Raw genomic sequence first — 26,650 nt, forward strand, 5'->3', positions numbered from 1 at the left:
AGTCCACCAGAGTCACGAGAGCATCAAGTGATTCTTGAAAGATCATGACCAATGCATCCATCATCTCTTCAGCAACCTCTCTCAGGATTCTGGGATCTAGTCCATCTGGTCCAAGTGACTTATCCACCTTAAAAGCTTTCAGTTTGTGACTTCCAGGTCATCAAGGGAATGGCGGCGTAAGGAAAAGGTCTCTTGACAAAAAAGAAGGTAAACTGCCCCAAAATCGAATTTAGACAAATACTTAATATTGCATAACTATATTAATAAAAGGGGCAAGGATGATGTCTAAGAACAAGATTAAAAAGTCCGCTCCGAAGGCTGATAAACATAAAGAGACGCAGCAAGGCGACGGGCCTAGCTCCCCCACGGCAAGCCAGGACGGAGATAATGAGGGGGAATCGGTGACTCTGTCTTTGATTCTCGGAGAGATTTGTGAGTTCCGACAAGATAACAGCAAACAGCTGGAAGATATTAAAGAAGAAATAGTAAAAACTAACTCGCGGATAGATGAAGCCGAAGCGAGGATTATTGGAATTGAAGATAAGCTACAAAATGCAGAGGAAGTGATAGCAGAAATGCTGAAGCCACAAGACCAGCTCCAGTGGAAACTAATAGATCAAGAAGGGAAAATGTGAGGATTTACGGAGTTCCCGGAGGAACTGAAGGTAAACCCGAATTGATGATTCCCTTCGTGAAGAAGCTGCTTAGAGAGAACCTTGATATACCGGCCGCAAAAGACCTACAGATAGAAAGGGCTCACCGCGCGTTGGCACCACAGCCTCCGGCAGGCGCCCAGCCTAGATCGATTCTGATCAGATTTCTCAGTTACAGAACGAAGGAAGAGGTGCTTAAAAGAGCATGGCAAAAGAAAGGTTTCATGTGGAACAACTGTAAAATCAGTTTAGACCACGACTACGCACCAGGGATTCTTGCCAGACGGAAGGAATATACGGAAACACGGAGAGTCCTGAAGGAAAACAACATCAGATTCCAGACCCTGTATCCAGCTCGGCTGAGAGTCTTTTACGACGAAGGGACAAAAACTTACGCTACGGTGGAGGAGGCAACGTTGGACCTGGCGGACCGGGGACTACCTATTAAAGTTATCACCCAACTGGAGTCGCTACTGGAGAGGATTCGGCAGAAATCGTGGCAGTTAGTTTGGTGAGGATGCTCCACACGAACCAGAGTGTCAAACTACAAGGAAAAGCTGCAAATATTCAGACGCGAATGTACAGAGAATACAGATTAATTAAGAGAAATGACTGAAGAGAGTAAATCGGACTTAAAGGTAAAATGAAAACTGGTAACTAAATATAAACTAGGCAGAATAACTTGAATGATAGCAATATGGTCGAGACATAAATAGGAGAAAATTCTCTATGATTATTCAAACTGCTGAGGGCCCTCTAACACAGGGTGAAGATAGAGGTTATCCCTCTGAACTGAGGCGGGTCGGTGCTCAGGCCTCACTGTGGGAAGTCGGGAAAAATTTTCAAATGTTATACGTTCAACAATGTCTAGGGTGTGGTTATATGTCTTGGTTTACTGTTGAGAAGGGATTGCTTACTGTTTGGTTAGAAAAGGAGAGTGTTTTTTTTCTACTAGAGAAAAATGCAAACTGAATTGGTAAAAATAATTTCCTGTAATGTTAATGGGGTTTTGAATCCAATTAAAAGAAATAAGATTATGTCTAAATTGAAAAAAGAGAGGGCACAAATAGCTTTCCTCCAGGAAACACATATCAGCCAATCTGAACTTGGAAAATTAAAAAGAATGGGCTTTAAGCATGTATTTTATTCATCATATAAATTGAGTCACAGGAGAGGGGTAGCTACTTTAATATCAAGTACTCTTAATTATGAACATATTTCAGAGACTAAAGACAAAGAAGGACGGTTTGTAAAAATCACAGGAAGAATAGAAGGTACAGAAATAACATTGCTGAATGTTTATGCTCCTCCAGGTTGTGAATGGTCATTTTATAGACACATTTTTGACCTAATGGTCAGTTCTCAAGGGGTAGTAATTTGTGGAGGGGATTTTAATATTAGATTAAATCCTGTATTAGATTCTTCAAGAATAGTTACTCAGAATAAACCTCTGACTCGGAAAATGAATTCATTGATGGAGGAGTTGGGAATTATAGATGTCTGGAGGGAATTACACCCTACTGGTAAAGATTATACACATTACTCTTTCCCTCATTCAGCCTATTCAAGGATAGACTATTTCTTTATCTTTAATACAGATAGACTCAGGATAAAAAACTGTAATATTGCAACAATTGATCTGTCGGATCATAGCCCAGTCTCTATGTCTCTAATCCTGGAAAGGAAAATGAGGAAAACACTATGGAGGCTAAACTCACATATACTCAATAACCCGAAAGTAATGGAGAGATTAAGGGGAGAAATCAAAGAATATCTAGACCTTAATGACACGGGAGAAACATCACCAGTGATCTTATGGGATACATTGAAAGCTGCACTGAGAGGGAAAATTATTTCCATTACCACTCACATGAAAAAAATCAATGCACAAAAATTAGCAGACCTTCAAGGAAAATTAAAACAACTTCAAGTTGTGGATAGCAACAAAAGTAATTCAAATCGAAAACAGGAAATTAGGAAATTGCAAAGTGAAATTGATGATATTTATACGTTGGAAACTCAAAGAAATTTTCTTTACCTGAGACAAAAGAATTATGAAGTAGGAGGTAAATCAGCTAGATTATTAGCATATAAATTATGAAAACAACAAGCAGACAATACAATTCATAAAATAAAGAATCCAAAGACAAAGCTTGTGGAGAGTACAATAGGGAAAATTCAAGAGAGTTTTGAAACGTATTATTGAGAGCTGTACTCCCAACCCCGGGCCCCCAATGAGCCCTATATAGACAGTGTATTGAATTTTTTTTAGATCTACCTAAACTTACAGATTTACAAAATGAAAGTTTATTAGAACCAGTAACTGTCAAAGAACTGAACGTGGCCATCTCTAGGTTAAAGGCTGGAAAGTCCCCGGGTTCTGATGGGTTTACCTCAGAGTGGTACAAGTCCCTGAAGACACAGTTAGCCCCATTACTACTTAACACCTTTAATTGGATCTTGCAGAGAGGAGAAACTCCACCGTCCTGGAGAGAAGCGATTATTTCAGTTATTCCTAAAGAGGGTAAAGATAAACTAGAATGTGGCAATTATCGGTCAATTAGTGTTCTTAATTTAGATTACAAACTATTTACATCTATATTAGCGCGCAGATTGGAAAAGCTTTTACCTGGCCTAATCCATTTAGACCAGACTGGCTTTATTCAACAAAGACAAACACAGGACAACATAAGGAGAACTCTGCACATATTAGAACAGGTTAATAAGAATGAGACAGAGACAATGGTAGTAGGATTGGACGCTGAGAAAGCTTTTGATTCGGTTAGTTGGGCATTCCTATACAGGGTGTTAGGAAGATTCGGCTTTCAAGAAAAGTTTATTAAAGTAATTCAGACTCTGTATGACAGCCCAACAGCCCGAATTAAGATAAATGGGGACCTCTCTGACTCCTTCATCTTAGAGAGAGGCACTAGACAGGGATGCCCGATTTCTCCTCTCCTTTTTGCGCTATATATTGAACCGCTTGCCCAACTAATAAGACAGAGCGAAATCGTAAAAGGTATCAAGGTGGCAGGGATTGAACAGAAAGTGGCGTTATTCACAGATGATGTTTTGGTCTATCTGAGTGAACTAGAAAAATCATTTATAGGATTGTTTACACTGTTGGATGACTTTGGGAAAATATCAGGTTATAAAATAAATGTAAAGAAAACGCAGGTTATGTCCCTAAATTATACACCATCCAAAAAACTGCAGGATACATACGATCTTAAGTGGGAAGCTAAATCATTAAAATATTTAGGAATAACCCTGCCGAAGGATCTTTCAACATTGTCACAGGTAAATTATGGGCCATTAATCTCAGAGATAAAAGCAGATATGCATAGATGGAATCTTATCCCCTTTTTAAGTTTAAATTCAAGGATAAATACCATAAAAATGAATATTCTTCCTCGGTTATTGTATCTTTTCCGTACTTTACCGGTGGAGGTGGATGATAATCAATTCAGGGAATGGGACAAATGGATTTCCCGCTTCATTTGGCAAGGAAAGAAACCTAGAATTCGATATAACACCTTACAGTTAGGGAAGGAAGGAGGAGGTATGGTTCTTCCTTGCCTGAGAAATTATTTTTATGCCTCACAGATAACCCCTCTGTTATATTGGTGTAATAGGGAATATAAGGCTAGATGGAAGGAAATAGAATTTGGATTAGTTGACAGTTTTCCTCTACAGGCCTCAATAGCTGACAAAGGATTGATGCCCCAGTTGGAAAAATTTAAAAACAGTTGGATAAATCTTACATTAAAAGTATGGCAGAAGGTGGTTAATTCATGTGGAATTAATAACATGTTAAAACTCTTTAGATGGTGTGCATATGATACCGAATTCCTTCCCAACAGAGGAGATAAAAGATTTGAGCTATGGATAAAGAAAGGTCTTACAACCTACCTCTCATTTATAGATAAAAGAGTATTACAAAGTTTCCAAATCCTGCAGGACAAACATGGCCTAGAACATAATGACTTTTTTAGGTACCTTCAAGTACAAAACTATGTTAACCAGAGTTGCAGATATACAGACCTATCAACAGTAGAATTAGAATTTTTCAAGATTCTGAATTCGGCTTGCAGTTCAATACCTAGTAAATCAGTTTCTCGATTATATAATGCACTCTCCCATGCTAAAAATGTAAATACACTGTATATTAAAGAGAAGTGGGAGAAAGAAGCGGGGTTGGTACTTTCAGAGGAGGCTTGGGGGAAAATCTGCAGCTTTCAATGGTCCTCGACTAATTCTTTGACTTGGAGAGAACATTGTTGGAAAAACATTATAAGATATTTCAAGACCCCATATCAGGAAAAATATAAAGATACAAACGTGACGTGTTGGAGAAAGTGCGGCTCCAAGGAGGCAAATCATTTTCATATTTTCTGGGATTGCCCTAAATTAAGTCTATATTGGGAAGGTATTCATAGAACATTAGTTAAGGTACTTAGGTCCCAGATACCTCTGAACTTTGAGACGCTCTATTTGGGGCATGTATTGTTTCTTGAACAGAAGGAAGATATAAAGTTGCTGCAGGCCCTCTTAGCGGCAAGTAAGAAATCAATCACTAGAAAGTGGCTAAATCCAATACCACCTACATTAGAAGATTGGCACGAAATTATCTTGGAAATATTTAAAATGGAAAAGTTGACTTACTCCCTGAGAATTCAAAAAGAAAAATTTTATCGCATCTGGAATAAATGGATTGAATATATAACCCCAATGCGAGCAGACTTTAGATGACTCTCCTAATGATTTAAACTGCTCTTCTCATCAACACAGTAATATTGCTAACGGAAGCACCCCTAGTCTAAATGTCTTTTTTTTTGTTTTCTTTTGGAAAATAGAGAATTAACACAAGTAAAGGGAAAGATTTGGGAAAGGGATAAAAAAATGAAAAAATTAAGTAAATAAGTACATAGGGATTGGATAATTATGTCTGTGGGCAGGAGCAAGCATGAACAAATTAGGATATAAACACCTACAATGGTTGTTACATAGGCTTATATACAACATTTTGGACCAGTGGAAATGGTCCAGAAAAGTTATATGGAAACTATTATTACCATTTTTCTCAACAACTAATACCATTACTTAGCCTAATAGATTAGAATCACCACAGTACATAATTATCTATATAAGTGTCTAATTTCCTTTTATATCATCTCAATGTGTACTTAAGAATGTATAAATAATTATAGTTTTATACATATAACAAAATGGAAAAGGTTATATGTGTGAAAAAAGTACATGATATTTGTGAATTCCTCATCCAAATAAAAATAAAATTAAAAAAAAACAAAAAACTTTCAGTTTGCCTAGCACTTTGCCCTTTGTAATAGCAATGGCACTCACTCCTGCTCCCTGACACTCACGGTCCTCTGGCACACTGCTAGTGTCTTCCACAGTGAAGACTGATGCAAAGTACCCATTAAGTTCATCTGCCATTTCTTTGTTCCCCATTACTACCTCACCAGCATCATTTTCCAGTGGTCCAATACCAACTCTCACCTCCCTTTTACTCTTTATACAACTGAAAAAACTTTTTGTGTCCTGCTTTATATTATTGGCTAGTTTCCCTCATATTTCATCTCTTGCCCTCTTATGGCTTTTATAGTATCCTTTTGATGGATTTTAAAAACCTCCCTATCAACCCCAACCTCCCGCTCACATTTGCTACATTACATGCCTTTTCTTTGGCTCCTTATCTTCCCTCGTCAGCCACGGTTGCCTACTCCTGCCATTTGAGAACTACTTATTCTGTAATTCCCTTTATTCCATTGCGATACTAATACATCTGACTTGTGCTCCTCTCTCTCAAATTGCAATACGAATGCAATCATTTTATGATCATTGCCTCCTGAGGATTCCTTTGCCTTAAGCTCCCTAATAAAAATCCGGTTCATTACACAATACCCAATCTCAGTTAGCCTTCCCCTGAGTAGGCTCGAGCACATGAGATAGCTCCAAAATGCCATCTCATAGGCATTCAACAAATTCCCTCTTGTGAGCCAACTCCAGCCTGATTTTCCCAAACCACTTGCATATTGAAGTCAACCATAATTGTGACATTACCCTTATTACATGCCCTTGCCATCTCCCTTTGTAATCTTAACCCCACATCTTGGCTACTACTAGGAGGCCTTTAAATGATTTCCATAATGACTTTTTTTTACCCTTGCAGGTTTTTAATTCCATCCGCAATGATTCGACATTCTCTGACCCTATGTCACCTCTTTCTAAAGATGTAATTCCACCTCTTACCAACAGAGCCACACCACTGCCTATGTCTTCCTGCCTGTCCCTTCAATACAAAGCATATCTTTTGATGTTAAACTCCCAACTATGGCCTTCTTTCAGCCACGACTCAGTGATGCCCACAATATCATAGCGACCAATCTCTAATTGCACCTTATTCCAAATATTGCATGCATTTAGATACAGTACTTTCAGTCCTGCATTCTTCACCCTTTTGAATTTTGCCTTTGTGGTAGAATTTAACTCTTTGCTCTGTCTGCATTCGTACCCAATCATTGGCTTGTCCCTCCTTCCTTACATTCATATTACACCCAGGAGACTGGATCCGAGAGGAACGATGAAATTGCAGAGCAGACTCGATAGGCCAAATGGTCTCATTCTGCTCCTGCATTTTATGGTCCCATGATGCAGCCTCACAATTCCAGGGAGCCGAGTTCAATCCCGGTCTGCAGTGCTGCATGGAATTTTCCGGCTCTCCCCACGACCACGTGGGTTTTCGCACACGTCAAAGACAGATGCAGACAGATGTGAGGTACTGTATCGCACTTTGGGAGGACAAACCAGGTAGGCCTTAAGTGATGAGCAGTTTGGTGGCAGAGGGATCCGGGAATACAAATCCACAATTCTTTGAAAGTGGCATCACAGGCAGATAAGATCATAAAGAAAGCTTTTGGCATATTGAGTAAATCCAAGTATTGAGTACAGGAGATCAAGTTCAATTATCATTCAACCATACAGAAATACAGCTGAATGAAACAGCATTCCTCTTGGGCCAAGGTACAAAACATACACAGCACAGTCAAAGTAAATTGAAATTGTACAAGCTTTGTATGGACATTTATACTGAAGTTGTATCAGGTGTCGGTGAGGCCCAGTTTGGAGTGTTACGTGTAGTTCTGGTCACCTACCTATAGGAAAGATGTCAAGACAGAAAGAGTACAGAGTAAGTTTACATGGATGTTGCCAGGACTCGAGGACCTGAGTTATAAGGAAACATTGAATAAGTCAGGACTTTATTCTCCAGAGGGGAGGTTTGATAGAGGCATACAAAATGATGAGGGGTATTGAAAGTGTAAACGCAAGCAGGGTTTTTCCACTGAGATTCGGCAAGACTAGAACTCGAGGTCAAGGGTTAAGGGTGAAAGGTGAAATGTTTAGGGGAACGGTGACAATACTTCTTCACTCAAGAGGGTTGTGAGAGTGTGGAGCGAGCTGCCAACGGAAACGGTGGATGCAGAGTCGATTTCAACGTTTAAGCTAAATTTGGACAGGTAAGTGGATGGGAAGGGTATGGAGGGCTGTGATCACAGTACAGGTCAATGAGATTAGGCAGGCTAACAGGCTAGATGGGCTGTAGTGTTCTACGACTCTAAAGATGTACCAATTGTTATTATTAATCCATACCAACTAAACTCCACCTAAAGGTATTCCCTCCATCCTATCCATTCCTCCCAGACTTCTCTGCAATTCCCTCTTTCCCTTTCTGACACCGTGTCTTTGACCTCAGGCAGTGGAAGGCTCAAGCTTCCGTTTGTTTGTCACGCATACATTGAGGTGGTGAAGTGCGTCATTTGTGTTCACAACACACTCGAGGGTGTGCTGTGGGCAGCTGACAAGTATTGTCACTCATTCTGGAGCCAATGTAGCATGTCCAATGGAACAAAGAACAGTACGATGTTGTGCCAACCTTTCAACTTACACTAAAATCCTACATCATTTTCTATGACCCATGTACTTAACTAACAGTTTCTTAGATTTCCATCACCCTAGCAATGCACTCCACGCACTCACACCCAGCCTAAAGCCAAACGGTGCACAAAGCAGTTGGCAGCGCACGATACAAGCTCCCAACATAACCACGTTCCTGAAGCACAGTGTCACTCTGGCAGGGTCACGCTGATGGCTGCAAGTCTGTATGGGCGAGTACTCACTCAGCTCTGCCACGTTTCCCACACGAGTAACCAGCAATGCCTGCTCCACGCTCTGCTGCTCAGGCTGGCTGGACAGCATGGTTCCCCTGGACTTGGTCCCCTCTGGGCTCAGCTCCAGTGCCTCAGGCAGGGTGAGGATCCCTGCAGGAAAATGAGAGGAAAGCTGTGACAGTTTGCAGTCTCTGCCCATAGAGAAAACCTCACCCCTCTGCCACCAGAGGGGCTCCATATGCTCCATGGAAGTAAATACTGAGTCCTGCTCATGGGGGGATAAACTCCCAACTCCACAACCTACCAGACATCAGATTACCAACAAGTAACATGACCACCGGATCTCAGAGCACTGGAGTCAGAGAGAGAGATCACATCCCTGCGGGGCTGGAAAGGCAGCAGTGGTGGGGTTAGACTGATGTTCTGTCACGGTGGGCAAGGTCAGGGTCAGTGATCCACCAGATGATCAAACCACAACATGAGGAGGTTAGTGTAGTTCAGCATGAAATTAATTGAACACCACATGATGACCCTGCTCCTGTGCTGTACTGTCCTATGACCTTGCTACGGGACTTCACATTTGCCACCTTCTCTTTGGTTTCACAGAAGTCAAACATAGAAGTGACATGAAGACAGCAAGGACTGGTTCTATCACAGTTCCAGGTTTGATCCTGACTCACGGTGTTGTCTGTGTGGAACCTGCACGCTCTCCACGACTGTGGGTTTCCCCAGGTGGTCCACATTGCTCCCTCATCCCAAAGGTGTGCGAGTTGGCTGGTATAAATTATTCCCCTCCAACGTAGGGCTAGTTGGAGATCTGTGATGAACTAAGGAGCATCTGTAACAGGAGTGGTTGATGGCTTTGGGTCTGTACTTGCTGGAGTTCAGAAAAATAAGGGGGATCTCATTGAACCCAATGAATACAGAAATCTCTAAGTAGGGTGGACGTGGAGTGGATATGAGTCCAGGACCAAAGGGCACAGCCTCACAATAGAGATAACCTCTTTAGAAAGGAGATGGAGGATTTTCTTTAACCAGGGGGTGGCGAATCTGTGGAATTCTGTGTCCCGGATGGCTGCGGAGGCCAAGTCATTGGGTATATTTAAAGTGGAGGTTAATACGTTCTGGATTAGTAAGGGCATCAAAGGTTACGGGAAGAAGGCAGGAGAGTGGGGTTGATGGAACGGTGGAGCAAACACGATGCAGACTGCTGGGACTTGCTGCCAGCACATGACTAAGCTGGAATTCAGAAACAGCAATTCAGCAGTAACTCAATAACAGGCCATGGGGAGAACAGGCTGTTTAGAGCTTTCAGAAAGTTTAATGTGACACTCCAATTAAAACAACTGGAGGTGCTGGACATGTGGTAGACAAGCAGCTCTGCCAGAAGGGCAGTTTATTCCTTTTGTTCTCCAAGTGTCATGATGGAAGTTCAATTGTCCACGTCAGCCTTGGATCGATGGACAGGTTGAGGGTGTGGGTTCAAGCCCCATTCTGCAGACCGGAGCAGAAACATCTTAGCCACACCGGGGGCACACTGCTCTGCCAGGGGCTCCACCCTTAACGGAAAGGTTAAACTGCAGGAAAGCCTCTCTCATCATTGAAACAGATCACCTGCTCATTACTACATTGCAGCCTGTAGAAGCACACGAAGCAAATGGTCTCACATTACTATACCGATTAGCTATCTAAAAGCTTTGGAACTGTTAAAGATACGATAGAAATAAACTTGTTATTTAATCATTCTGGGGTTATGAATAATTCTGCACTACAGTCGTCAGTATCACATTTCACTCAGGCAACATGCACAAAGTCTGGAGGATTTCCTACAACGTGTCTATGTGTGTTGCTCAACATTCCCAGCATCCGGACAGTCCAGCCTTCACATTTCACTCAGGCTACACGGCATCCTAACTCAGTGTTTGGAGAAGCAGCAACTCAGAGTCAGTGAATTCACTGTAGGAGGTACGACGACTGCTTTCATTTTAACTCCTAATTAATATTAAGATTTAAGCGATTCTGCAGATGCCGGTAATCGAGAGCAACAGACAAAATGCTGGAGGAACTCAGCAGGTCAGGCAGCATCTCTGGAGAGGAATACACACTTGATGATTCGGGCCAAGGCCCTGCATCAGGACAGGAAAGGAAGGTGGAAGCAGCCAGAATTGGAGTTGGGGGAGTGAACGAAGTAGAAGTCCGCAGGTGATCAGAATCAGGTTTAACATCACTGGCATTTGTCTTGAAATTTGTTGTTTTTGTGGCAGCAGTACACTGCAATACGTAATAATAGAGAAAAAGATGTGGACTACAATAAGTATATATTAAATAGTTAAACTAAGTAGTGCAATTTTTAAAAAGTATGAGGTACTGTTCATGGGTTCAATGGCTATTCAGAAATCGGATTGCAGAAGGGAAGGAGCTGTTCCTGAATCACTGAGTGTGTGTCTTCAGGCTCTTGTACCTCCTTCCTGATGCTAGGAAGGCAGGAAAGAGAGGACGACATGCCCTGGTGATGGGGTCCTTTATGCGGATGCCACCTTTTTCAGGCATTGCTCCTTGAAGATGTCCCGGATTCTGGGGAGGCCAGTGTCCACGATGAAGCTGACCAAGTCTACAACTCTGCAGCTTCGATCCTGCACAGTAGTCCCCAACCACCACCACACCCCACCCCACCCACCCCCCCGTACTAGACAGCGATACAGTGAGCGTTGTCAGATCTGGAAAGAATTAGTGACGGAGGCTTGTAATATTTTTATTGGGCCAGTTTCCCACACTACTGCAGATTAATAAGCTCCACATTTGTCACACTAAAATTGCTCCATGCTCCTGGTTTCTGTGGTCTAAGTCACGTACGGTGCCACGTGAAAAATACAACACTCAGTCAATATCATCCACCCAGATTTAGGGTACAAAGGTCGAGTCTGCATTTTCGAGCTCCTCCGGTAGTCTTTGTGTGAGGTTGCTCCCAATGGGTGTGCCCACAACTGAGTTCTGCTTGGCTTCCACCCAGTTCAAACAAACGCTCTCAGGCTGCAGCCCGGAGCTGGAGAGCTGGCAGGGCCACTGGCAGCACAGTATGGGGCCAAAGATACTCTTGTGTGGAGGGGACAGATCCTGCAGATGCTTGAAATCTGGAGTAACTTACACAAAATGCTGGAGGAACTGAACAGATCAGCGAGCATCTCTGGAGGAACGTAACAACAGAAGACAGAACACTACAGCACAATACAGGCCCTTCAGCCCACAATGTTGTGCCAGTCTTTTAACCCACTCCAAGATCAATCCAACCTTTCCCTCTCACATAGCTCATAATTTTTCTATTATCCATGTACATATCACAGAGTTTCTTAAAATACCCCCATTGTATCTACTTCTCCCACACCCGGTAGCACATTCCACACACCCACAACTGCAAAAGAACCTACTTCAGATATCCCCCGCTATATTTTCCTCCAATCACCTTAAAATTATGGCCCTTGGATTATGTCCCCATTTCTACTTTGGAAAAAATGGGGCTGTCCACCCTGCCTATGCCTCTTATCAGTCTTGTACACCTCTGTAAAGTCCCCTCTCATCCTCTTTCACTCAAGAGAGAAAAGCCCCAGCTCTCTTAACCCATCCTTTCCAGGCAGCATCCTGGTAAATCACCCCTGCACTGTAACACTTCCACATCCTTCCTAAAACAATCCCGTGATAGAGGGTCTCAGCCTGAAAATTCCCTCCATGAATCTACAACGTTCCTCCAGCATATTGTGTTACTCTCGAGCACAGACCTCATTCTTAGCCGGAAGACTACGGCTCTCGACAGCAGCAGAGCTTTGGGCGAGGCCAGTCAGAAGAGCCTTAGTTACAGCAGAGAACAAGGGTACAAGTGAGGTTCAGCAGCAAATGGGTCAGGGCACTGCAATGCCACAAATGGGTCAGGGCACTGCAATGCCACAAATGGGTCAGGGCACTGCAATGCCACAAATGGGTCAGGGCACTGCAATGCCACAAATGGGTCAGGGCACTGCAATGCCACAAATGGGCCGGGACAGGTTCAGATTATGAGAACACTCAGGCTTCGTTTATTGTCATTTAGAAATGCATGCATTAAGAAATGATACAATGTTCCTCCAGAGTGATATCACAGAAAACAGGACAAACCAAAGACTAACACCGAACCACAGAACCACATAATTATAACATATAGTTACAGCAGTGCAAAACAATACAATACCATAATTTGATAAAGAACAGACCATGGGCACGGTTAAAAAGAAGTCTCAAAGTCCCGAGTCAATGGACTCCCGAGTCCCCGATAGCAGGTGGCAAAGGGAGAAACTCCCTGCCATAAACCTCCAGGTGCCGTCAACTTGCCGATGCCTTGGAAGCAGCCAACCACAGCCGACACTGAGTCCATCCGTCCGAAAACTTTGAGCCTCTGACCAGCCCCTCCGATACAGCCACCCGAGCGCCATCCTCTGCCGAGCGCCTTCGACCTCACCTGGCAGCCCCCGATGTATCTACCAATAGTTCAGCCAATGAAGGGGATGAAAATAAGACCATAAGATATTGCAGCAGAATTAGGTCATTTGGCCCATCGAGTCTGCTCCACCATTCAATCATGGCTGATCCTTTTATCCCTCCTCAGCCCCATTCACCCACCTTCTTCCCACGGCTTTTAATACCGTGTCCAACCAAGAACCTATCAATCTCTGCCTTAAGTACACCCAATGACTTGGCCTCCACAGCTGCATGTGTAACATTTCCACAAATTCACCACCCTCTGGCTGAAGAAATTTCTCTGCATCTGTTTTAAATGGATGTCCCTCTATCCTGAGGCTGTGCCCCCCATGTCATAGACTGCCTCACCATGGGAAACATCCTTTCCACATCTTCCAACATGATATTTCACTTGCCTCTTTCTTGGCCATTTTCCTAATCTTTCTAAGTCCTTCTGCATCTTGCCTGTTTCCTCAACAAAGCCATCTATTTCATCATCTAGATCATTGATATACAGCATAAAAAGAAGCGGTCCCAACACCGACCGCTGCAGAACACCACTAGTCATTGGCAGCCAACAAAAGGATTATTTTATTCCCACTCACTGCCTCCTACCAATCAGCTAATGCTCTATCCATGTTAGTAACCTTCCTGTAATACCATGGACTCTTAACTTGGTAAGCAGCCTCATGTGTGGGACCTTGTCAAAGGCCTTCTTAAAAATTCAAATATACAATATCCATTGCATTCCCTTTAACTTTCTTACATATAAACTCCTCCAAGAATTCTAACAGGCTTATCAGGCAAGATTTTCCCTGAAGGAAACCATGCTGACTTTGTCCTATCTTGTCCTGTGTCATCTAGTATTCCATCACCTCATCCTTAACAATTGACTCCAAATCTTCCCAACCACTGAGGTCAGGCTAACTGGTCAATAATTTCCTTTCTGCTGCCTCCCTCCTTTCTTAAACCATGCCACAATCCAATGATTCTTGAAAGGTCATTACTAATACATCCACAATCTCTACCACTACCTCTTCCAGAACCCTAGGGTGCAGTTCATCTGGTCCAGGTGACTTGTGTACCTTTAGGTCTTTCAGCTGTTTGAGCACCTTCCCCTTCCTAACAGTATCTGTGCTCACTTCTCTCCTCTTCACACTCTTCAACATCTGGCACACTGCTAATGTCTTCCACAGTGAAGACTGATCCAAAATGCTTATTTAGTTCATCTGCCATTTCCTAGTCCCCCGTTATTATTTCTCTGGCCTCATCTTCTAGTGGTCCTATATCCACTCGTCTTTTTGTTTTAAACATACTTGAAAAAACTTTTTCTATCCGCTTTGATATTATTTCAGAATCAGGTTTATTATCACCGACCTGTGACATGAAATGTGTTAACTTAGCAGCAACAGTTCAATGCAATACATAATCTAGCAGAGAGAAAAAAAATAAACAAGACAATTATGTATATTGAATAGATTTTTAAAAATGTACAAAAACAGAAATACTGTATATTAAAAAAGTGAGGCAGTGTCCAAAGATTCAATATCCATTTAAGAATCGGATGGCAGAGGGGAAGAAGCTGTTCCTGAATCGCTGAGTGTGTGCCTTCAGGCTTCTGTACCTCCTACCTGATGGTAACAGTGAGAAAAGGGCATGTCCTGGGTGCTGGGGGTCCTTAATAATGGACGTTGCCTTTCTGAGACACCACTCCCTGAAGATGTCCTGGGTACTTTGTAGGCTATTGCCCAAGATGGAACTGACTAGATTTACAACCTTCTGCAGCTTCTTTTGGTCCTGTGCAGTAGCCCCTCCGTACCAGACAGTGATGCAGCCTGTCAGAATGCTCTCCATGGTACAACTATAGAAGTTTGAGTGTACTTGTTGCCAAATCTCTTCAAACTCCTAATAAAGTATAGCCACTATCTTGCCTTCTTTATAACTACATCGATACATTGGGACCAGGTTAGATCCTCAGAGATCTTGACGCCCAGGAACTTGAAGTTGCTCACTCTCCCATTTCTGATCCCTCTGTTCCTTGAGGACTCGTATCTGTTCCTTCGTCTTACCCTTCCTGAAGTCCATGAGTGCCAGCTTGCTTTCACATTTCATCTTTTCCCTTCTAATGATTCTTTTAGTTGCCTCTGTAGGACTTTAAAAGCTTCCCAATCTTCTGTCTTCCCGCTAAGTTTTGCTTTGTTGTATGCCCTCTCTTGCTTTTACATTAGCTTTGACTTTCCTTGTCAGTCAGTCATATTATTTTCCCAATCGACCTGCATGTTGAAATCTTCCACAACTATCATAACCATCCCCATCCTTCCCTTTCCTGTAAAGACCAGGGTTAATGAAACCAGGCCTGGTGCTCCTGTACAGGAGAATGCAGGACAGGATTCCCCCACCTCTCCCAAGGACGGGCCAAGGTGAATAATGATCAAAGTGTGACATTTCTGCATGGGGAACAATGTGAGTCTGGACGATGCAACGACCCATCTACATCAGTTTGGTGAAACGCTACCACATTGGACCGAGGATCATCAAGGTTCCGCCGCAGCTTTGGCATTCATAGCTCAGAGAATCTCCCCAGGACAGCTAATGACAGAACGTTAATATTTAATGCACAATAGAACTGTAACCCTTTGACTCTTGTGCGCTCATTTCCCACACATATCTCCAAACTCCTTTCACTGCACAAGGGCAGCAACTAAACAGGACAAAGAAGCAATTCTCAGCCTCAGTGACACACTACACAACAATCTGTAGTGTCCAACACGGAGAACATAACAATCCAGTACAGGAACAGACCCCTGGGCCTACAATGTTGTGCCGAACCACCTACAAAGCAAATCCAAAACACCCAAGCACTAGTCCCTCCTACCTACACCATGCCCATATCCCTCTACCCTCCTCACATCCACGTGCTTATCGGAACATCTCCTTAAAAACCTCTAATGTATTTGCCTCTACCACCATACCAGGCAGTGCATTCCCGCCAACCATCACTGAGTAAAACCTTACCCCTCACATCCCCCTTGAACCTACCTCCTCACCTTCAATGCATGCCCTCTGTATTTGACTTTTCAACCCTGGAAACCACACACTCTGCCCACTCTAGCTATGCCTCTCGTAATCTTATAACTTCTATCAGATCTCCCCTCAGCCTCCAACACTCCAGAGAAAACAACCCACTTATCCAGCCTCTCATGAGCACGTGCCTTTGAAACCAGGCAGCACCCTGGTAAACCTCTTTGCACCCTAACGTCGGGTGACTCTAGGTTATCTGGGTTAAACTCCATTTGCCATTTTCTCAGCCCATATCTGCAACTGGTCTATATCATGCTCTATTTTTTGCCAGTCATCTACACTATCCACACCTCCTCCAAACTTGGTATCATCCATAAATTTATGAACTACCCATCTACATTTTCATCGATTCAAACAGCAAAGGTCCCAGCGCAGATCCCTGCGGAACTCCACTAGACCTCCAGTTCAAATAAGCCGCTTCAACCACTACCCTCTGTCCTCTATGCCAGTTTTGAATCCAAACAGTCAATCTGTCACAGATCCCGTGCATCTTAATCTTCTGGATTAGCTTCCCACGAGGGACTCTGTCAAATGTCTCACTAAATTCCATGTAGACAACATATACTACCCTACTCTTATCAGTCTCTCTCATTACCTTGGCAAAAAACTCAAGTTGGTAAGGCATGACTTGCAAAGCATAAAGCCATGCTGGCTCTCCCTAATTATCCCAAGGGTTTCCAAATGCTCATATATCCTAACCCTAAGAATTTTCTCCACCAATTTCCCTAAACCTGATGTGAGACTCAATAGTCTATAGTTCTCAGGATTTTCCCTTGTCCCTTCTTAAATAGAGGCACATTAGCCACTCGCCAGTCCTCTGTGACCCTGCTGGAGAGGACACAAAGAAACTGGTCGAGGGCCCAGGAATCTTGTCTCTTGCCTCCTTCAGTTCCATGGCTTGACTTCGCAAACGAAGATTTAGGAAGGGGGCTGCCCACATCTGCTGCAGGCTCGCTGGTGGCCGACAAGGCCAATACGGGACAGGCAGGTCTGGTCACAGCGGCTGCAAGGGAAATTCTGTTCTGGGTTTAGTGCTGCTGTGTCACGGTTCTTCCTCCTTCTCCTTTTGTTCTCAATGCCAGCCCTGCGTGCGTTCTCGAAGGAGGAGACAGACTGGTGAATGGTGTGTCACCAGGCCTCGCGATCGGAGGCTAGATTAGACCACTGGCGATGGTCAATGTGACAGGCACCAAGGGATTTCTTCAGAGAGTCCTTGTACCTCTTCTTCGGTGCCCCTCTGTCACGGTGGCCAGTGGAGAGTTCTCCATACAGCACAATCTTGGGCAGGCGATGATCTTCCATCCTGGAGATGTGCCCTGCCCAGCGCAGCTGCATCTTCAACAGCATGGCCTCGATGCTGGTGACCTCCGCCTGTTCGAGGACGTCGATGTTGGTGACGAGGTCACTCCAGTGGATGTTGAGGATGGTGCGGAGGCAGCGCTGGTGGAAACGCTCAAGGAGTCGTAGGTGGTGACGGTAGGTGACCCACGACTCGGAGCCGTACAGGAGGGTGGTCAGTAATCAAAGGTAAATCCCATCAGGCTCTGGGAATTTATCCACCTTAATACTCCCTGAGGCCCAACACTTCCTCCTCCTCGACCTAATGTATTTATACACTGTACTGACATCCAGGTCCTCCGTATGCTTTTCCTCAGTGAATACTGAAGCAAAGTACTCATTAAGTACCTCACTCATCCAAGCGAATGTTCCCCTCTTCATCCTAGGGATCCACACTCCCTAGTTATCGTTTTATTCTTGATAGAATGCTTTGAGATTCACCGTAATCTTACTTGCCAAGGACTTTTCATGGCCCCTCCGGGCTTTAATTCCCTTATTTAGTTCTTTTCTGGCTTCTTTAAACTCATGTGCAATGTTTGATCCCGACTTCCGAAGCTTTACCTACTTTTCTCTTTGCTTCTTGACTAAATTCATCACTTCTCTGAACTTTCAAGGTTCTCTTATCTTTCCATCCCCATCCTTCCCTTTCCTGTACTTTGTGCAACTGATATTTAAACACACTGCACAAATCAGATGTGGCTTTGCCAGAGAAAAGGTGTTCCCAAACAACACATCACAGTTCTTGTTTAATCCCCTCATAATTTGCCCTCCTCCAATTTAAAACCATACCTGTCCTTACCTATAGCTATCCTGAACGATCAGGAGTTGTGGTCACTGTTCCCCAACTGTTCACTCACTGAAAAGGACAGTCACCTGGCCAGGCTCATTACCCAATACCAGGTCCAGCACAGCCCCTTCGTCTCGTTGCACCGTCCTGGAAACCTTTCTGGATACACAAATTTTGTCCCATCTCAACCTCTTTCACTAAGAAGCTCCCAGTTTATATTAGGAAAGTTGAAATCCCCCACGTCAGCCCCATCCGCTACCTGCACCAGCCAGGGGCACAGGGAGTAATCTGGAGATTACTACCTTGGAGGTTCTTCCCTTCAGCTTCTTTTCTAACTCTATATATTCACTGCATAGGACCTCTTCTTTTTCGTCCAGGTCATTGGTGCCAATATGCACCACGATTTCTGGCTGCTCCCATTCCCCTTTGAGAATATCCTGCAGCCATTCCAATACGTCATGGACCCTAGCACCCAAAGGCAACACACCATCCTGGTTTCTCGTTTGCAGCCAATGAATCTCCTTTCAGTCTGCTGCAAGTCATCACTACAATCACCAAGATCCTTTTCCATAGTGAATACTGAGGTAAAGTATTCATTAAGTACCTCTGCTATTTCCTCCAGTTCCATACACACGTTCCCACTGTCACACTTGATAGGTCGTATTCTTTCACATCTTACCCTCTTGCTCTTCACTTACTTGTAGAATGCCTTGGAGTTTTCCTTAATCCTGCCTGCCAAGATCATGGCCCTCCTGGCTCTCCTAATTTCCTTCTTAAGCTCCTTCCTGTTAGCCTTATAATCTTCTAGATCTCTAACATTACATAGCTCTCTGAGCCTTTTGTAAGCTTTTCTTTTCTTCTTGACTAGATTTATTACAGCCTTTGTACACAACAGTCCTTGTACCCTACCATAACTTCCCTGTCTCATTGGAAAGTACCTGTGCAGAACTCCACACAAGTATCCCCTGAACATTTGCCACATTTCTTCCGTACTTTTCCCTGAGAACATCTGTTTCCAATTTAAGCTTCCAATTTCCTGCCTGGTAGCATCATAATTCCCCTTACTCCAATTAAACGCTTCTCTAACTTGTCTGTTCCCATCTCTCTCCAATGCTGTTGTAAAGGAGATGTGGTAAACTATATATATATATATATATATATGTTGTAACTGGATTAACTGTCTGGACACGCCCCTCTGCTGACTTCCCCTGTGGCTCCTCCCACAGAACCCTGAATAAAGTTGATTTCGCCTTGCCCCTCCCCCTCAGACCAGGGGCAGACGCTCAGCATGGAGGTCACGTCTTACTGCGAATAAAAGCCTTTCAGTATTTACCCTACTTCAGTCTTTTGGAATTATTGAAGGTGCTTCAGGACATGGAATTATGACCACTATCTCCAAAATGCTCTTCCATTGAGAGATCTGACACCTGACCAGGTTCATTTCCCAACACCAGATCAAGTACAGTCTCTCCCTCTTGTAGGTTTATCTACATATTGTGTCAAGAAACCTTCCCGAACACACCTAACAAACTCCAGCCCATCTAAACCCCTCGCTCTCGGGAGATGCCAATTGATATTTGAGAAATAAAAATCTCCCATCACGATAACTCTTATTATTACACCTTTCCAGGATCTGTTTCCCTATCTGCTCCTCGATATCCCTGTTACTATTGGGCGGCCTATAAAAAAACACCCAGTAAAGTTATTGACCCCTTCCTGTTCCTAACCTCCACCCACAGAGACTCCGTAGACAATCCCTCCACAACTTCTACCTTTTCTGCAGCCGTGACACTATCTCTGATCAACAGTGCCACACCCCCACCTCTTTTGCCTCCCTCCCTGGTCTTTCTGAAACATCTAAAACCCGGCACTTGAAGTAACCATTCCTGTCCCTGAGCCATCCAAGTCTCTGTACTTCCACCACATCATAGCTCCAAGTAAAATTTGAATGGTTTCAATGAGATCCCCCCACCCATCCTTCTGAATTCTAGTGAGTACAGACCCAGAGCCATCAAACGTTCCTCATCTCATAACCCTTTCATTTATGGAATTATCCTTGTGAACCTCCTCTGGACCCTCTCCAATGCCAGCACATCTTTTCTACAACGAGCGGCCCAAAACTGTTCACAACAGGGTGAGGCCTCACCAGTGCCTTATAAAGCCTCCGCATCACATCCTTGCTCTTGTATTCTAGACCTCTTGAAATGAATGCTAACATAGCATTTGCCTTCCACACCACCGACTCAACCTGCAAGTTAACCTTCAGGGTGTTCTGCACAAGGACTCCCAAGTCCCTCTGCATCTCAGATTCCTGGATTTTCTCCCCGTTTAGAAAATAGTCTGCACATTTATTTCTACTACCAAAGTGCATGAACATGCATTTTCCAACATTGTATTTCATTTGCCACTTTCTTGCCCATTCTCCTAACCTAAGTCCTTCTGCATCCTTCCTGTTTCCCCAACACTACGTGCCCCTCCACCAATCTTTGTATCATCTGCAAAGTTGGCAACAAATCCATCTATTCCATCATCTGAATCATTTTTGTAGAGCATAAAAAGTGGTCCCAACACTGACCCCTGTGGAACACCACTAGTCACTGGCAGCCAACCAGAAAAGGATCCTTTTATTCACACTCACTGTCTCCAAACTACTAGCCAATGCTCTAACCATGTTAGTAACTTTCCTGTAATAACATGGGCTCTTAACTTGGTAAGCAGCCGCGTGTGTGGCACCTTGTGAGTCTCCTACAACTAAAGCACAGCCTGACTTTACCCTTCACTGTTGATGCTCAGAGCCAGCCACCGTGCCACCAGCTGGGAACTGCTGCTGTCATCGGAAGGGTCATTCCCCAGCCCCCCGGCAGTATCCAAATAAGTACTCTTGTTGCTGAGGGGAATGGCCACAGGGGAACCCTACAATGACATCTTAATCCCGTTACCTCAACTGGTAGTCACACATCTACTGTCCAAAGCCTGTATTGTGGATGTGACCACCTCTTCAAAAGTCTCATCTATAAAACTTTCAGGCTTCTTCAAGCACATTCATTGCTTCCTTAAAGTGAAATGGAATATTGCGTTCAGTTCTGGTCACCTCATTATAGGAAGGATGTGGAAGTTTTAGAGAGGGTGCAGAGGAGATTTACCAGGATGCTGGTAGGTCTGATGAAAATAAATTGAGAGAGCCAAGGGTTTGCTCTTTGGCATGGAGGTAACAGCCAATGTCACAGAAGTATACAATAAAATGGAATGGACAGTCAAAGACATTTTCCCCAGAGCAGTCATGTCTAATACAAAAGGACATTGGTTTAAGACGAGTGGAGGAAAGTATAGGGGAGATATGGGAGGTAGGTTTGTTTTTTAAAAAAAAGTGCGGTAGGTGCCTGGAATACACTGTCCGGTGATGATAGAGGCAGATACATGAGAGAGATTTTCAAAACTCTTGGATAGCCACATGGATGATAGAAAGATGGAGCATTATGGGTTGTGTAGGAGGAAGGGTTAGATTGATTATGGAGTATGTTTAGATGGGATAGCACAGGATTGTGCGCAGAAGGGCCTGTACTGTTCGAGGAATTGTTCAGCCTGAGAATTAATGTTGATCATCACCTTCCTTCCCACCATGGATTTACATACACTGGGATCCCACTGTTCCGTCACATCTGTTAATACCCTCAATTCATTGTGCTCTCTTGCCTTGCTGCTCCTCACCTTTGGAATAAATTCCTTTTATCAATGTTCTGTGTGTACTGCTGAGCACAGAGGGCGTGCTATGCAAGCACCAGGACTTGTGGAGAGACCCGCAGGCTGTCCCCAGCACATGCTGGCTAATACAATCAACACATTGCGATGTATGTACACTGGAAATCTGAATCTCTTTCTGGAGGGAATGCTCAAATGAAGATGCCAAAATGTACTAAACAAGGATCAGGTGGTTCCAACATGAATCCTAACTTCAGGCAGCAGTCCTGAAGATCTCAGCCCAACACATTGACTCTTTATTCCTCTCTACAGATGCTGCCTGGCCTGCTTGCTTCCTTCAGCATGTCGTGTGCTGCTCTGGATTTCAAACATCTGCAGAATCTCGTGTTTAGATTAGATTAGATTCAACTTTATTGTTATTGTGCCAAGTACAGATACAAAGCCAATGAAATGCAATTAGCATCTAACCAGAAGTGCAAAAGAATAGTATTATTTACTGAATAAAAAGTAAGTGCTACAGCATACAACTATAAAAGTACTATATCATCCGCAACTTGCTCCCGTGCATCCTGGGCACTGTGAAGGGTGACCAGAGGTTCAGAATCAGGTTTAACATCACCGGCATACGTTGTGAAATTTGTTGTTTTTTTGCAGTACAATGCAATATTAAAAAAATTACAAATACAAACATACAACACATAATACATAAAATATTGTTATAGTCAGGGGAGGTAATGGGGACAAGCTCCCACTACCTATTAAATGCTCCCAATGGCATGTGCCTCAAATAGCCTCTGAAAACCAAGTCCAGCTCCTGGCCTTCACGTGTGGCTTAGCTACTGAGCCCATTTCTGCTGACAGGAGAGGCAAAGACAGGTTACTGGCGCCTTAAACCAGTCGCCTTGGGCAGAAGGGGCTCATCAACCGCGGCTGGCAGCTCATCTAGGAGAAAAAAAAAACGATCTCAACCTCTTGCCTTGCAGTTGTACCAGTCACAGGGAGCGCTTCGGGAGTAAACCCCGAGGAAAAGTCCAGAGCTGAAGTCCCAAAGACAGTCCTACATTGAGTTCAACACTGACTGGCAACTCCTGTGACCCTGCTGGTACCAAACTGTATCAGTCTCTGCTGTCCCTTTGGGTTCATCAGATGTGGGAGAGGGGGAGCTTGATACGTGGGCAACAGCTCGTTTTCCATTTCATACTGCCCAGGCTTGCTAATCCAGACAGCTAGCACACGATATCCATAGTCAACTCTGACTGACAGCAGCCTCATATAGTAGTGCAAACAAAACAGTTGAGACAGCACTTAAGGGAAGAAGTTGTCCCTGAAACGAGTGTATCCATGATACACATTTGCCACGATCATATTGCAGTGCCCATTCCGACCCTGAATTTATAAACTCACCCTCAAACAACCTAGAAACATAGAAAACCCACAGCACAATACAGGCCCGTTGGCCCCCAATGCTGTGCCGAACATGTACTTACTTTAGAAATTACCTAGGGTTACCCATAGCCCTCTATTTTTCTAAGCTCCATGTACCTATCTAGGAGTCTCTTAAAAGACCCTATCGTATCTGCCTCCACCACCGTCGCCGGCAGCCCATTTCACGCACTCACCACTCTCTGCATAAAAAAAACTTACCCCTGGCATCTCCTCTGTACCTATTTCCCAACACCTTAAAACTGTGCCCTCTTGTGTTAGCCATTTCAGTCCTAGGAAAAAGCCTCTGACTATCCACACGATCAATGCCTCTCATCTTATACACCTCTATCAGGTCACCTCTCATCCTCAGCCTCTCCAAGGAGAAAAGGCAGAGTTCACTCAACCTATTCTCACAAGGCATGCTTCCCAATCCAGGCAACATCCTTGTAAATCTCCTCTGCACCCTTTCTATGGCTTCCATGTCCTTCCTGTAGTGAGGCGACCAGAACTGAGCACAGTACTCCAAGTGGGGTCTGACCAGGGTCCTATATAGCTGTAACATTACGTCTCAGCTTGTAAACTCAATCCCATGGTTGATGAAGGCCAATACTCCGTATGCCTTATTAACCACAGAGTCAACCTTTGCAGCGTCTTTGAGTGTCCTATGGACAATCCCTTCATGTCTTCCTCCTTTTCTGCAGCCGTGACACTATCTCTGATCAACAGTGCCATGCCCCCACCTCTTTTGCCTCCCTCCCTGTCCTTTCTGAAACATCTAAAGCCTGGGACTCAAAGTAACCATTCCTGACCCTGAGCCATCCAAGTCTCTGTAATGGCCACATCATAGCTACAAGTACTGATCCACGCTCTAAGCTCATCCGTTTTGTTCATGTTGCTTTTTGCATTAAAATAGACACATCTCAAACCAACGGTCTGAGCACACCCCTCTATCACCTGCCTATCCTCCCTTTCTCATTGTCTGCAAGCTTTCTCTATTTGTGAGCCAACAGCCCTTTCCTCTGTCTCTTCAGTTCAGTTCCCACCCCCAGCAATTCTAATTTAAACTCTCCCCAACAGCCTTAGCAAACCTCCCTGCCAGGATATTGGTCCCCCTGGGATTCAAGTGCAACCCGTCCTTTTTGTACAGGTCACACCTACTCCAAAAGAGGTCCCAATGATCCAGAAATCTGAATCCCTGCCCCCTGCTCCAATCCCTCAGCCACACATTTATCCTCCACTTCACTCTATTTCTATACTTACTGTCGTGTGGCACAGACAGTAATCCCGAGATTACTACCTTTGAGGTCCTGCTTCTCAGCTTCCTCCCTAACTCCCTGTAGTCTGTTTTCAGGACCTCCTCCCTTTTCCTATGTCATTGGTACCAATATGTACCACGACCTCTGGCTGTTCACCTTCCCACTTCAGGATATCATAGACTTGATCAGAAACATCCTGGACCCTGGCACCTGGGAGGCAAACTACCATCCGCGTTTCTTTCCTGCGTCCACAGAATCGCCTGTCTGACCCCCTAACTATAGAGTCCCCTATGACTGCTGCCATCCTCTTCCTTTCCCTACCCTCCCGAGCCACAGGGCCAGACTCTATGCTAGAGTCGCGGCCACTGTTGCTTCCCCGAGGTAGGCAGTCTCCCCCAAAAGTACTCAAACAGGAGTACTTATTATTAAGAGGGGCAGCCACTGGGGTACTCTCTAGTACCTGACTCTTGCCCTTCCCTCTGACTGTTACCCACTTATCTGTCTCCCAAGGTCCCGGTGTGACTATCTGCCTACTGCTCCTCTCCATCACCTCCTCACTCTCTGACCAGACGAAGGTCATCGAGCTGCATCTCCAGTGCCCTAACCCAGTCCCCAAGGAGATGCTACTCGCACACCTGGTGCAGATGTGGCTGTCCGGAGGCTGGGAGTCTCCTGGACATCCCACATCTGACACCCAGTACAGAACACCAGCCTCACAGACATACTTCCTGTTTCTATTCTTCACAGATAACCTACCTCGCCTCATCCCGTTATCGCCAAAGCCCTATTGAGCCAAAGCCCTCCTACTCAATCACCCACTCTATAAAGCTGTCTGCTTTTTATACTCTCCTGCCGGTCTAACTCGCTGACATCCACGTGCGCGGTTGTTCCTTGATCAAACCGCCAAAGAAAAAATGATCCCCTTTTATACTCTTCCCGCCGGTGTAACTCACTGATGTCCTCTGTTAAATAATTTTCTCCCAAGTAGTGGGGGGGGGGGGGTACTTTGCCTTGATTGTGCAGTTTAAACAAGCAAAATCCTCAGACAGCCGATGATTGCTTGGCAGTTCAGTCACACCAGCACATCAGCATGTGGTTCTCATTTCCTGTGTTTTTCTCTGAAGCAGACAATCGCCTACACGGTGCGATGAAACACTCTGCCTTAAAACTGTGCTGGATAACCTTCTCCACCCATCTGGCCTCTGGCTTCAGTACTGGGGAAAAGCTTAACAAATTCACCGACTGCACTGCACGAGTGTGCTTCCCACATCTCAATGGATTCATCCTCAACACCTCCTCAGTCCTGTTATAATAGGTCTATCTAGGCCTTTCGAATATTGAAAGGCCAAGACAGACTGGATGCTTCTTGTAGCGAGGGAGCCTCAAAATAGAAGGATTTGCATTTACAGAGGGTGGAGAATCTGTGAAATTTATTCTCACAGATGGCTGTGGAGGCCAAGTCATTGAGTACATTTAAAGCAGATGTTGATAAGTTAGAGTGTCAGAGGTTATGAGGAGAAGGCAGGAGAATGGGGTTGAGGTGGATAATAAATCAGTCATGATTGAATGGTGGAGCAAACTCAATTGGCCAAATGTCCTAATTTTGCTCCTAAGCCCTATGAAGGACTGAAAAGTATATAGTCTTCAGCCATGAACTTCCTCACTGTTTAGTCTAAACGTTCTACAATCTAACAGAAGTCCACACACCAGATAGTTTCAGGCAGCAATGAATTTTCT

At 44.2% G+C, this 26,650-nt stretch overlaps 1 protein-coding gene across 4 annotated transcripts in view; it reads right to left on the reverse strand.

Moving 5' to 3' along the window:
* The window catches only part of btbd11b (BTB (POZ) domain containing 11b), a 134,944-nt gene that overhangs the window by 74,742 nt on the left and 33,552 nt on the right, over positions 1-26,650 (reverse strand). For all 4 annotated transcript variants that reach the window (XM_063057555.1, XM_063057554.1, XM_063057553.1 and 1 more), the window contains exon 2: positions 8,852-8,992. In XM_063057555.1, the coding sequence (XP_062913625.1) occupies positions 8,852-8,992 (141 nt within the window). The remainder of the gene's footprint in view (positions 1-8,851; positions 8,993-26,650) is intronic.

This window comes from Mobula hypostoma, chromosome 9 (genome assembly GCF_963921235.1).
Source record: "Mobula hypostoma chromosome 9, sMobHyp1.1, whole genome shotgun sequence".
NCBI classification, from domain to species: Eukaryota; Metazoa; Chordata; class Chondrichthyes; order Myliobatiformes; family Myliobatidae; genus Mobula; species Mobula hypostoma.